The 13,934-nt window shown below is 35.1% G+C and overlaps 1 protein-coding gene across 3 annotated transcripts in view; it reads left to right on the forward strand.

The window, feature by feature from the left end:
* SRBD1 (S1 RNA binding domain 1) overlaps nucleotides 1–13,934 on the forward strand; it is a 155,510-nt gene that overhangs the window by 63,182 nt on the left and 78,394 nt on the right. For all 3 annotated transcript variants that reach the window (XM_014447612.2, XM_006083397.3, XM_023747165.1), the window contains exon 15: nucleotides 11,011–11,102. In XM_014447612.2, the coding sequence (XP_014303098.1) occupies nucleotides 11,011–11,102 (92 nt within the window). The remainder of the gene's footprint in view (nucleotides 1–11,010; nucleotides 11,103–13,934) is intronic.

A 13,934-nucleotide genomic window follows, 5' to 3' on the forward strand; every position in this document is an offset into this window, starting at 1 on the left:
AATTTGAAAACAATGAGGACTAATGGCTTGTATATTATCAACCGAATATGTGAATTGTAACATTAAATATTCAAAAGCATTTTACAGTGGAATCCTAGTAGTTCTTAAGTAAACAAAACTTCTTGTTTGGGTCCTAGGTCAACTTAAATTATATAAAGAAGGGTTTTTGTTAAACATTTAAATAGATTTTCTTCATCTTTTAACTATCCTATTGTTACAGTTTTTCCAGAGTCACAGAACATGTCTGTGGTCATGGTTATAGAATAGTATTTACATCAGTTTCTTTATCTTATGATTTGCCTTTTTGATAGCAATAATCCTCAAGGAGTAAACATGTAGTATTTTGGGTTTCACCTTGGAAAAATAATCTTAATATTGCTTCTCCCTGAATCAAACATATCCTGTATATCCTTAAAGTATGTTTTATGCATTTGCAAATATGGCCCCATATAAGACTTCAATGTTAGCTGCCAACTTTGACTCCTCTTAATACAAAGTACAATGGATTTTCAAAGAAAGGGTTGTACTGGTATATGACTTATTTTAAAAGGTTCTGAGATGAAGAAGAAGAAAATTAGATAAAAATATCAAAATATCAAAATAAATCAAATGTAACTCTTTGGTAGTATGCTCTTTTCTATAATCTCTACCAATGTGTAACATTTATCTTTGTTCCCTTTAATTTTTAAGGTTGACATCTTTCTTATTCTTTTTAAAAAATATATATTTTATTGATTTTTTTACAGAGAGGAAGGGAGAGTTAGAAACATCGATGAGAGAGAAACATCCATCAGCTGCCTCCCGCACACTCCCCACTGGGTATGTGCCCGCAACCAAGGTACATGCCCTTGACCGGAATCGAACCTTGGGACCTTGAGTCCGCAGGCCAACACTCTATCCATTGAGCCAAAGCGGTCAGGGCTATCTTTCTTATTCTTTAAGCATGGTGTCAACGATTCTGAAAACTCAGCAACCCATCTTCTGTAGTGCCAGCAGGCCACCCCCTATTCCCTCCTTAGGTCCATTTGCAGCTGAATTTGTTCATTCCATAATGTATTAAAGCCAGTTCATTGCAAGTTCTCTGTTATTCCTAAAAAGGGGGAATATGTTTAGGATGATAGTTATGATAGGCTTTGTTAAAACAAAACAAAAGCAGATACTGTGAGTGACATTTACATATTGTTTATGCAGATGGAAACCACTAAGCTTTTACATTTTTCAAGGGTTTAGTTTGTTTTTTTAATTTTTGAGGCTTTAGAGCAATGGTTCTCAAAGTATAGTCTAAGACTTCACTAAAATTTAAAATTTTGTGTTCCAAAAGACCATTAAGAAAATGCAAGTGCAAGCCAAAGATTGGGAGAAAGTATTTCTAAATCTTGTATCTGATAAAGGACTTGTATTTAGAATACATAAAGAATACTTATAAGTCAGTAACAAGGCGACAAGCCAATTAAAAATGGGCAAAAGATTTGAGTAGATATTTCACTACAGAGGATTAGAAAACGAATCAACTAGTCCCTCAGAATGGCTAAGCAAAATGTGGTATGTCTAGAACAGTGAAATAAGATTCGGCAATAAAAATGAAGTGTTGATTCTAACAATGCTTATGAATCTTAAAAACATTATGCTAAGTGAATAAGCAGGACAGAAAAGACCACATATTTTATGATTGCATTTATAGGAAATGTAAGGTAAAAGGTAACTATACAGAGACAGAAAGTAGATAGGTGGATTCCTGGGGCTGACAGTGGAATGAGGGCTACAGATGGGCATAAAGGGACCTTTTGGGGACAGAAATTGGATGAAATTGGATTTGGGGGATGGTTGTACACCACTTATTAAAAATCATTGAATTATACACTTAAGATGAGTGACTTTTACTCAACAAAACCTTAAACCGGTGGTCCTAGGACCAGCAGCATCAGCATCAGCATCAGCAAGAGAACTTGTTAGAAATGAAAATTCTCTGTCCCACTGAACCAGAAACTATGGGGGTGGGCCCAGCAATCTGTTTCAACAGCCTCCAGCAGATTCTGACGCAGGGTCAAGATGGAGGACCACTGCTCTGAGGCAAGGAAAGTTAAATAGAGACGTGGGTAGTTTGGGGTGCAGTTTATGTACATTCAGTTGACCCTGTTGCTGTAGCTGTAGGGAAGGTTTGAATTAAGGGACGTTGTTGTAGAGTTAAAGGAAATTACAGGGCAGTGGGAGTAAAAATAAACTGGCCTTTCATGTTCTTGCTATGTCCCCACGAGAAGCTTCACAATTGTGATGTTTGTGTACCACATATGTTAGTAAATTCCTGGGTTCTTGTAGGCTTGCTGGTACTTAACGAACATAGCATAAACAGGTTCATTTGCCATAACGACAGTGGAAGTTCAGATCCTTGGAAGGAATTATTTCTTCTAAATATTTACACAGTGTAATATAGCAGAGTCAGAAATGTGTAGTGATCCCAAAAAGTAAAGATCCGACTGTAGATAACGAAGTAAGTGAAGCAGCCAGCTGCACTGAACAACTCAGCCTCTCCTCCATCTGTTCAGTGTACTTTCAAAATCACGATTAGAAAAGGGGTTGATTAGAGTGGTCTTTAATGCATGGATGTACTTTCAGGGCTATCCTCCCCCCCCCACACCTCTTCCCTACTCCAGCATGACCTGGATGGCCCAAAGGGATGAAGGTTAAGCTGCTCCAGAAAAGGGCTAGAGATCCAAACAGGAGGCGGCTGGTTGGTGAATGTATTAGATAAAGTGTAGTGTCTCCCTTCCCTGTAGGGTGACGACTTCTGCAGAGGTGTAAGTTCACCACTGAGAAAAGTAGAGTTGGGTGGGGATGGGGAAGTAGAACCCCCTGAGGTTATCATCAGCACTATTTATTAGTGGATCAACCCCATAGATGTATTTAAGCTAAAAAAAAAAAAAGTAAAAATCAAAGGTTGGTAGAAAAGAGGAAATGAAGCAAACTTTTCTCTTCGTCAGAAAACTTTACAATTTTCTATGTACAACTCTTGATTTATATTTGAATAAAATTGCACTTGAAAAAGAATAAATGGATCATAGATGCAAAAAGACAATAGGCTCAGTTAAGTTGATCTTTGTCAGTGAAGATACCCAGCCTAGGACATGACTACCCACCATAGATTGCTTTTTAATTTATAAAAGTTTTAATTAAAATAAAAAAAGAAGAAATAAACACAATCTGTTGTTATATGAGTAAATACAAATTGAGCACATAAAAATTTGACAGTTTTGGAGTTCACCTCAAGAATCAGGAGAAACAGCCCTAGCCTCAGTGGATAGGGCGTTGGCCTGCAGACTGAAGGGTCCTGGGTTTGATTCCGGTCAAGGGCATGTACCTCCTCCCCAGCCTGGTCCCTGGTTGGGGTGCGTGCAGGAGGCAGCCAATCGATGTGTCTCTCTCAGATCAATGTTTCTCTCTTTCCCTCCCACTATCTCTAAAATCAATGGAAAAATATCCTCGAGTGAGGATTAAAAAAATAAAATAAAAAATTTTAAAAATATATATTTTATTGATATTTTTACAGAGAGGAAGGGAGAGAGATAGAGAGTTAGAAACATTGATGAGAGAGAAACATCGATCAGCTACTTCCTGCACACTCCCTACTGGGGATGTGCCCGCAACCAAGGTACATGCCCTTGACCGGAATCGAACCTGGGACCCTTGAGTCCGCAGGCTGACGCTCTATCCACTGAGCCAAACCGGTTAGGACAATAAAATAAATTTTTTAAAAGTCTATGTGATGCATTGCTATATTAAAAAAAAGAATAAGGAGAAACATACTTTTTGATGTGTGTGGGGGAGAGGGTATGGCAGGTGGGTTGGCATCATGTTCTTTAATTCAGTACGTTCCAAAATGTTGACCAAAGCAAAGTTTTAATTACAAAATTAGATTAGTAATTGTTCCTCGCTCTTAGTTTTGTGTCTTGTTAGTAGTGAGCGTGGCATGTTTAGAGTAGAGTTGCAAACACCACCTTCTTGCCCAGTTAGTGAGTGTTCCTCCCTTAAGCCTGCTTTTCTTGTCCTAGAGTCGGTGGGGCCTTGTCCTTTTGCTTAGTCTAACACCACGTAGGCACCAGGCCTTGTGGTTGCTCCAGTGACTTTTCCTTGAGTTCCCTTGGTGGTATTGTGTAATACTTAAAACAACTTCGTTGTGGAAAAAGAAATAAAGCAGAAGAAGGTGAAGGTAAGGGAAAAAAAATAAAAGGAATGCTAACTATGGAGGGTGGTAGAGACTGTAGAGATTGACAATTTTTGCTGGTTCCATTCATTGTCAGAAATTGCTTTTACCCCATTGGAGGGACTCAACCTACAAATAGATACAAGTAAGCTCTCTGTCTTCTTTGTCCTTCAGTTTGATTTGCTTTCTCCTACGATGGCATTAGAAGGTACCAGTGATTTGTTGTCTCTGTCATTGACAGCATTAAAAGTGTGATGTTTTGATACATGTGGGTACATTAAAGCAGCTCAGCATCATTGAACATAATTATACCTGTGATGCTAATTAGCAGAATCAGATTCTTCCATTGGATACTATTGTGTTTATGGCACAGAAGGATCAGTAGGTAGGTTGCAGGTGCTTTGAGGAACCTGAACTCCAAATTTAAAGTGCTGCTCGGTAGTTGTGAATTTGTGTTTGTCTTTTTTAGTTTTCTTTGTGGCTAGAAAATATTATTTTCATCTGATGAGGTATGAGGCGCTGAAGGAAAAAGCAGACAAGGGAATTCTGTGCTGTTGAAATATTGCCTTGTGTTTAAGATGTGCTAGGATGTCCATATGGGTATACACTCACTCTGAGTTTGGTAGACATGCTAAGTTCAGGCTTGTTATGGATCCTGCGTGTAATTATTGTAGTATTGCTAGACTTGTTCTCTTTGGAAAATGCTCATCTTTTGAAAGATAGCCTAGAATTTTTTGTTTAAACTGTGGTAATTGGAGAATTGCTTCTAACTGGTCTTCCACCAGATGGTGCTGGTGTTACATATCTCAAGGTAAACTCCCGGTGCCATTGAAATCATGATGAGTTGTATTTCCTCTCTTTCTGTTTCACCATATTTTGCCTTTAGAGTTTTTTACGTATGCTGCTTTTCTGGTACACTACTATAGCACCTCACATCTTTTTTGTTATGAATAGTGAACTGATTATGCCTTGATGGTCATGAAGGGTAACTTGGGGAAGGATTCAGAGGCCAGGGACTAAGTGAAACTTAAGGATACATGATATGTACTTTCTTGTAAGATTTTTCAACATGTATTTGCTGCTTATCTGACCTGTGTGTACAAATTGAGAACTTCTCTTGACTTTCCTGCTTCATTACCTTTCTTATAACAATATCATAAAATGTTACTGTTTGAGATCTCCGAGAAGCCATGTTTGAAAATTATTAACAATTACCCACATTTAAGTTCAAAATAACTTTAATAACTTTAAAAGAAAAAAATGTTGGCCATATGTGATATCATATTTCCTGGCCCATTAACAATTGTCATTTTAAACTTAAATTTTAAACTTTTTCTGTTTATAAATAAATTACAATTTATGTTAACCTAAGGAAGCATGTAATTACAATTACATGGTTATTGAAAAAGAATTTAAATAAACAAAAAATGCAGTTAAAGGACTGACTTAAGTTCTATTAACGTTATATTACATAACCTTCTATTTTTTCTTTTGTATATATCTATATTTTTAAAGTACCAAAGTTGGACTTACAGTTTTGAAACTAGTTTTTTTCTCTTAATGTTTTGTAACAATAATTTTTAATGACAATATTGTTTTCCATTTAATGAACCTTAAAAGATAGGCATTTTGTTTTTTAGTTTCTTTCAGTCAGAGCTGTGCTACGATGAATAGTGCTTTAAATGTTTTGTTATTTTGAAATTTCTCTCATATAGATTCTTAAAAATATAACAGCTCGTTCATAAAGAATGCATATTTTTGTGACTTTTGGTCCATATTTCAAATTACCATTCAAAAGAGTTCTGCAGTTTAAACATCTTTAACTGTATAGGGTTTTGTTTGTTTACCTGAATCCTCTTCATCCACAGATTACCTTAGTTTTTAAAGTGACGTAAGTAATGCTTATTTGAGATTCCTTGAAGTGATAATTTGTCACTAAATAAAGGACTTTAAAATTGCTTTGCTATTTTCTTAGAAATAAGCCTTACTAAACATTAAACCTTAGACCCTTTTATTTATGTGGTTTAGTTTTTGGCCTTGTCTCTTGTTCCTAAGATACAAACAGCTATTCTTTCATACTTCAGAATAGATTATCTCATATGCAGAGCAAAGGATTTAGATCTGTGTTTGTTAACTTTTTTAACACTTTCTATTACTTATTGAGAAACGTAGGTCATTTAACCCTCTCTTCATATGAATGTTTCTCAGTGTGAAAACTTGGAAGAATGGTTTTTTAGATAAGTAATTTTTAAAACTTCAGTGAAATGATCTATGCATTTAGTAATTATTTAGTATATATATATTTTTTGTGGTAAGAAGGAAGAAAGAGAGCTGCTAGATATTGATAAAGCTTAAGGAATTTTAGTATATTTTGTGAAGAATTAAAAACACATCAGTTTTTTATTAGTTTAAGCAATATATCTGGGCTGATTTTTTTATATCTTACTAAATAGTTGTGTTTTTATTTAAGTGGTTTCCTTTTGAATTAAATTCTCCTATGTGTAATTTTTTTCTAAAATAAGAAAAAACAACAACAACAAAAGCTCTTTTCTTATTTCGGGAGTGGGGAGAGGGCCTGGAGGAGACTCATACAGAGGCTTCATGAAACCTTGTAAATGAATGTGAAAACTATTAGCCCAATAACTTAAAAAGACCGAACAGCTACTTTTCCTATCTCATGAAAAGAATTCCCCATCTCAATTTGGTAAAAGAAATTGCCATTCTCTTACTGTCAGAATGAATAGTTACTGTAAGAAAAGTACTTGCAAGCCTGGTTTTAAAAGATACGTCAACATAGAATCTGTCTTAGTAGAAGAGACTTAGAAGCTGTGGAGATACTAATTTTGTAGTTTGAACGTATGCTTTTTTAAAAAATAAATATATTGGTACATGAACACATTTATGTAACATTGAATTTTATTTAAGATAACAAAAATTAGTATTTTTAACTTACAGTTTTTGTAAAAAAATTTTTTTAATTTAAAAGTAAATGCATCTATATTGTGGGCATTTTACTTGCTTTTTTTGTATGAGTATGGGGTTTGTATTTATTTTTAATATAAAAATCTAGAAAGACCCTTGAATAGTGCTGAATTAGATTAAATGTTTTTAAAAGTACCAATTCAAGAGAGCTAGCACATTAATATATAGGTCTGGTAAAATGAAGTCCAATGGTAGCTTCTGAAATACACCTTCATATATTTAAAGTTTGCGATATCATATGTATCTATTTAGATGTTTGTCTGAACCAATAATTTGAAGGGGCTTCGGTGTACTGTAATAATCTCAAAACCTTAGTTCAGTTGCAACTGTATCGGGCAAATTCCCTCCATAGAATAAATTCTGCTCAGTCCTGTCTGCTTTATGGCAAAATAGACAAAATAATCAAATTGCTGAGATTATGAACCTAATTTGTTTACAACTGAGAGAAATTTGTTTTGTGAAATATAAACCTTATTAAATAATCAGATATCTGATTTTTTTACAAAGTTTAATTTTGCTTTCCTCAGAAATTAGAGGTAATTGGAATAATTTTCAAAAAGTTTCCCAATAAACAGAAAGTGGCTTCTGAAATCTAGTATACTTTCTACTGCGTGTCTGTCTTTGAACTCTAAATAGGAATGAAAAAAGGAAGGGAGGAGACATTATAACTTTTGTTCTTAGCAGCTTCTCCTGGAAGAAATCATCGCCACTCCCAGCTTGATTTGTTTCATTTAATTCTTGCCACATATACTTCTTAGATTGTTATATGTTTTATACTGAAGTAATCAGTGTTGAGGTTTTTCTGTTCATTTAGATTATTGAAGCATTCTGATCTGTGCTTAGCATTCTAAACTGTTTATTGGATCCATGCTATCTAATAACTAAAGCATATGAAATTTACTGCATTTTGTATTGATTTAATATTAATGTTAATCTAAAATCTTTGGGTGCAGTGTGTCACATCTGTTTTGTATTCCTCTGTTTAAGAGAGCTGGCAGTATGGTATTTGGAGGAATATTTATTATCTGAGTGTTTTTCTTCGCAACAGTTTCCCTTAGTCTACTGAGAATTATAACTTCCAAGAGACAGTGAATCACCCAGCAAATTCTCAGGTACCCAACTGCTAAAGGCCACAGTTAATTGGAATTTTTATTTTCCATTTAAGTTCCCTTTGCTTTAATAGTGGTAATTTTGGAGGCTCTGGCAAGGATAGAAAATAAATTCGCAGTGAAATTTTTAAAAAGTATTTTTTTCTCTTAGTAGGTTCAACTTGCACTTGATGAATACTCTTTTTTTTTTTTTTTTAAAGAAAAACTTTGTTAGACTGACTGTTAATTTGTGTTTGACACCAAATTTTCCATGACTAGTGATTGAATATTCTTATCCTATGGTGGTTCTTAAACTTTTTGGGATGGATTTCTTTAATCAATGAAAACTATATCCCCCTTTTCTAGAAAACAAATGCATAAGCACAAACATTTTGCATACAGTTTTGATTAATTTGACCTCTCTGTCCAGAAGTACTAGGGCCCCAGGTTAGAAAATGCTGCTATAATGAAACTGAAAAACCACTGCTAGTATGTTGATTTTAGTATCATATTATGCCACACTAAGAATTTTCTTTACTTCAAGCTTTACTTGACATTATATTTCCTCCATCATTATATAATAGTAGATAAGCACAATCTAAATCTTATATTGGAGAAAAATCACTTTTAATTTTAAAGTCAGTCTCAAAAATTGTAGAACATATTCAGATTTCTTTATGCTTTAGGTTCTTTAGATATATAAAAAACAAAACTGACTACCTTTCGATCAGAAGTGAAGGTGACAAAAGAGAGAAATGAGTTCTGGATCTGTTAAGAACGTAGTTCTTAAGACAATGTGACATTTGTTGTTTAGCACAAAAATGTAGGTTTTCATTTTAATGTGAGTTGTGAGGCTAATCAGAAGTTACTTTATGCTAAACAAAATAAGCCAGTCAGAGAAAGATAAATATCACATGATCTCACTCATTTGAGGAATATAATGAACAACATAAACTGATGAAAAATAGAACTAGAGTCATAGAAGCAACGAACAGACTGTCCAACCTATGAGGGAAGGCGTGGGGTGAGGGGGTAAGAGATCAACCAGCGGACTTGTATGCATGCATATGAGCATAACCCATGGACACAGACCGGGGAGGGGGATGAGGGCATGTGCTGGGGGTTGGGTATAGCCGGGGAGAGGTGAATGGGAGGGAAAAGGAGACTTATGTAATACATTAAACAATAAAGAATTTAAATTAAAAAAGAAAAAGTTACTTGCGCTGGTTATTAGCTCAGACTTGGGGAATCAAGCAGGTTAGGCTTCAAATCCAGCTCAGTTGCTTACCAGCTGTATGATGTTTGACACATTACTTATCTGTGGGGGGAGAAAAATCCCCTTGAAGGATCAAATGAGATAATGTCTGTAAAGTGCTTGGTTTTGTGCTTTGTGTATATTGCATGCTCGGTTACCTCTCAGCATATGATGATGTTGGTGTTGATGAGGAACAGGGTGAGCCGCCTTGCTTTTCAATTGCTGATGTTCCTTTTTCCTATTATTTAGGATAGTTGATCTTAGTTGCAAAAATTTAATTAATTAATAAATCTTCCCCACAATAATCTTGCATCTCGGTGCTTTGTAGTTGTCAAAGTTCAGTCAAGAGTTCTTTAGCCCTGACTGGTTTGGCTCAATGGATAGAGCGTTGGCTTGTGGACTGAAGGGTCCCAGGTTGGGTGTAAGTGCCCAAGTTGCAGGCTTGGTCCCCGGTGGTGGGTGTGAGGGAGGCAGCCAATCGATGATTCTCTCTCATCATTGATTTTTCTATCTCTCTCTCCCTCTCCCTTCCTCTCTGAAATATATGTGTGTGTGTGTGTGTGTGTAAATGTTGTATGAGCAGAGAAAGAGGAGGTTCCTAATAATCCTAAGCACTAAAGTATTTCTGCTTTTGAGTCTTCACACCTCCATGGTCTGTCTCATGGTAGAGAGCTATAGGTATTGTGAATACTTGAGGTAGATGAGGTTTCTCTGCATAAAATGTTGTCAGGAGGAACTCTGATCTTTAAAATGTTTGATAAATTGTACAAGAGTTAACCAATCAAATGTCATCTGTAAGATAGTGTTGCCATTGTGGTTTGAAAAGTATTTTTTGGAGCCAAAAAAGAAAGAAGATAATATGTGTGATGCTTTGATTAAATAAATGATGGAATGAAATAGTTTAACATCTGCATGAAGTGAAATGTTTCAAGTTTTCCAAAAAGATGATTTACTGAAAAGAAGTGGGGTAATACCTGTCTGATCGTTTGCTTTTTACATTGTAGTAGTTAATGATAATCAGGTAATGACAATGGCAGTGTTTATGGCAGTGGTTTTTGTGCTTATTCACATATGCACATATCCACACATGTTCATGTACTTCCCAACATGCTCTAGAATGATTCAGATGGCAGTTGTAAATGTCAGTCAACAGTGGATTATAAACACAAGAGAAGCTAAGTATATTCTGAAAATTTTGTAGTTGCATCATGGCGGAGTATCTATTGTGTTCATCTATAACCTATCTCATTACTACTGACAGAAATCGACTGAATGACTTCATTATGGATTAAAATCTGTGTATTTCCTATGTGAAGAAAACAAACATTGCTTAATCACTTTATGTTAATGAAAAATTAAGCGTTATAGGTATCATTGACATATAAAGAGAGGACTTTGCCCTGCAACTATTTTTCTTACCTAGTCTCATTTATTTTCTTTGACCAGACAAAACGTTTGGAAAATGATATTCCCCCTTTCTTTCTTAGTATTGTCAGTGAAGCAGGAGCATCAATCTACAGTGTCAGCCCTGAAGCTAACAAAGAGATGCCAGGACTGGACCCTAATTTGAGAAGTGCAGGTAAGAAGCTGTGCACCATCACCAAAGCATGTGATTTTGACATTTTGGACTTGTATTTGTAGAGAGCAAATTATCTAAATATCCAAGAAAATTTAGAATATGTATGCATAAGAATAGGCAGGCATGTTAGAAAGTGGTTCCAATAATTATAATTATAGAAAAGGAGGAAAAATACTTTTTCTAAAGAACTCTGCATAGTATTCTAGAATATAGTGAAAAATCAGCTCAGAACATCTCTAGTAAAATTAAATGCTAGTGTTCATAAAAGTAATAAAATACTCTAAGCTTTCTTATTAGAAAAATATTACTTATTATGGCTTTTCGTTGGCAAAAAAGTAATATATTAACATAAAAATATTTACAATCAAATGTATGAACATGCACAGACTTTCAATTTATTGCTGAATATTTGTCAGATAACCAGTTTCTTTTATCTTGCTTTGATTTCTGTGATGTGGAATAGTTAAATCTTGTGTGTGAAGAAATTAAGATACTTTATTAGAAATGGATTTTTTATTGATTTTAGAGAGAGGAAGGGAGAGGGAGAGAGAAAAACATCGATGTGTGAGAGAGAGAATTGATTGGTTGCCTCCCGCACGTACTCTGACCGGGCATTTAACTAGCAACTTTTCTGTGCATGGGACAACGCTCAACCAACTGAGCCACACTGGTCAGGGCTGTTGAATTTTTCCCTTTAAATATTATCTTCAAATTTCATTGGCTGTTCTTGAAATCTACACCCGGAGATATGCTCTTGACATTTTTTGCATTAATTTAAAGCTATAAACTTCTTTCTTACATCCAGAAGAGCTGGTAGTTTCCCTTCAATTATTCATTCCAGGGCATGGTCCCCGTCTAAAGTGATCATCTTCTCAAACTCAGATCCCAGCTCAAAACCTTGCCTCTTCTAGGAAGCTTTTCCTTATCACACTAGCTCAGCATGGTTTCTGCTTTCTTGCCACATATTGTTTTGGTACTTTCTTTGTAATAATAATAATAATAATAATAATAATAATAATAACAACAACAATAACAGTAATAGCAATAATAAAGGGGATTAGATAACAGTAATCATAGTGGGAGCTGCTAATACAGATCTTTTTAGAACACTTAATATATGTGAAACATTGTGTTAAATGCATTACTAGTATTACTTAATTCTCACAGTTGCCCTATGAGGGGTTTATTATTCCTACTTTATAGATGAGGAAACCAAGGCTGAAAGGGCACATAATATTTGTATACTTCTATAATAAAAGGATACTTTTCTTTATAAAAAAATAAGATTCAGAACTCCCCAAGTTGGCACTGAAAGGTAATATTACTATAGGGTATTGGAAAAAAATATTGTCTAGGAGTTGGGAGTCTCTCAGACCTCCCACCGCTAAGGGTGCTGTTTCCTTTTCACCGCTGGCCCACATAGGTACATAACTATCCTAATATCATAGGCGAGACAAGATTGCTACAGTCCAGCACGACTCTGTGAAAAAAGGAAGTAATAAAAACGGAATTGGTATCTGATCCTAATTACTCTGATTTCAAAATCTGGCTGTGCCTTCAGCTTGTAATTCACTGCAGATATGCCTTCCTTCTCTGTCTCAGCTTCTGTCCATATGGCAATGACTGTGTTTGATCCATAGCAACTCAGAACTTATACATTTTTAGTCTTCAGAGTCTGGTCCTCCAGGCAAATACTGAAAGAAGCTGAGAGTCTTCGCTCTGGGTTTTCTAGAGCCCACACACTTTTCAGTTCCTGTCTCTTCTGTAGTGATTAATGCCAGGGATGACTTCATACTTCATTTGAGACCTGACCTACCTGTGGCTATGGGTTTTACCTTTCAACTCTCCATAACTTTACTATATCAGAATATAACAGAACTTCAACATTCATACAAGTGTTAAACATATGTAAGCAAACGACCTTCATATTCCTACATCTTCTTGACCAGTTTATCAGCTTATTGAAAACAGAGGTTATCTTTATACTAGTAGGTTTTTATATTCCCCCATCATAAATATAATGAACTTGAGAGGCATTTAAATCAGATGGATAGAATTGTAGATAGATGATATTAAAATGTTTATTATGTATTTCTGATTGAAAATGGGAGATTGAGTATTTCTGTTATTTCTTTACTCGCTTCTAAAATCTCATTAAAATGACAGTAACTTGATAGAATGAAGACGTAAACTCACCAGGACAAAGAGAATGGGAGAGGAGATAACAGCAACATTCGTTTTGAAGCTGGAAAGCAGATGGCTGAGTAATAAGTGATCTAGCCAACTTGAGAAAGTGGAATACTAAGATAGCATTGTGGAAAACAGAACTAATCTGAAATAGATCATGGAAACCCCATAGGTTCAGGAAATGTAACAAGCACCTTTAGAAGTATTTTGGGAGGGCAGAGTGGGTGTAAAATAAGAGGATTGATTAAAAGTCTATTCAAAAAGCAATTAGACCAAGTTAAACATCTGGAATACCATATAACCCAGCAATTCCATTACTAGGTTATATACTCAAAAAAATTGAAAACAGGTACTCAACAAATACTTGTACACAAATGCAGTGAACTTGATGTTCACAGTAGCTCTTATCTCTGATGAGATGTACAAATCAATCACGGGAGAATCTGGTAATCACTTGTAAGAGGTGACTTCTGTTGGACTTTGAAAACAAGCAAGGGATTTCCTTTGATGGCCTTAATGTTTTCACTTAAGAATTTAGTTCACCTAACCTTCTATATGAGTATGTGACACTGACTAGTTTTCACGTGCTTAGAACATAAAAGCTTTTCATATGTAAGGCTCAATGTAACAATGCTACTTGGAAAA

The sequence above is a fragment of the Myotis lucifugus genome, unplaced genomic scaffold, assembly GCF_000147115.1.
Source record: "Myotis lucifugus unplaced genomic scaffold, Myoluc2.0 scaffold_6, whole genome shotgun sequence".
Taxonomy (NCBI): Eukaryota; Metazoa; Chordata; class Mammalia; order Chiroptera; family Vespertilionidae; genus Myotis; species Myotis lucifugus.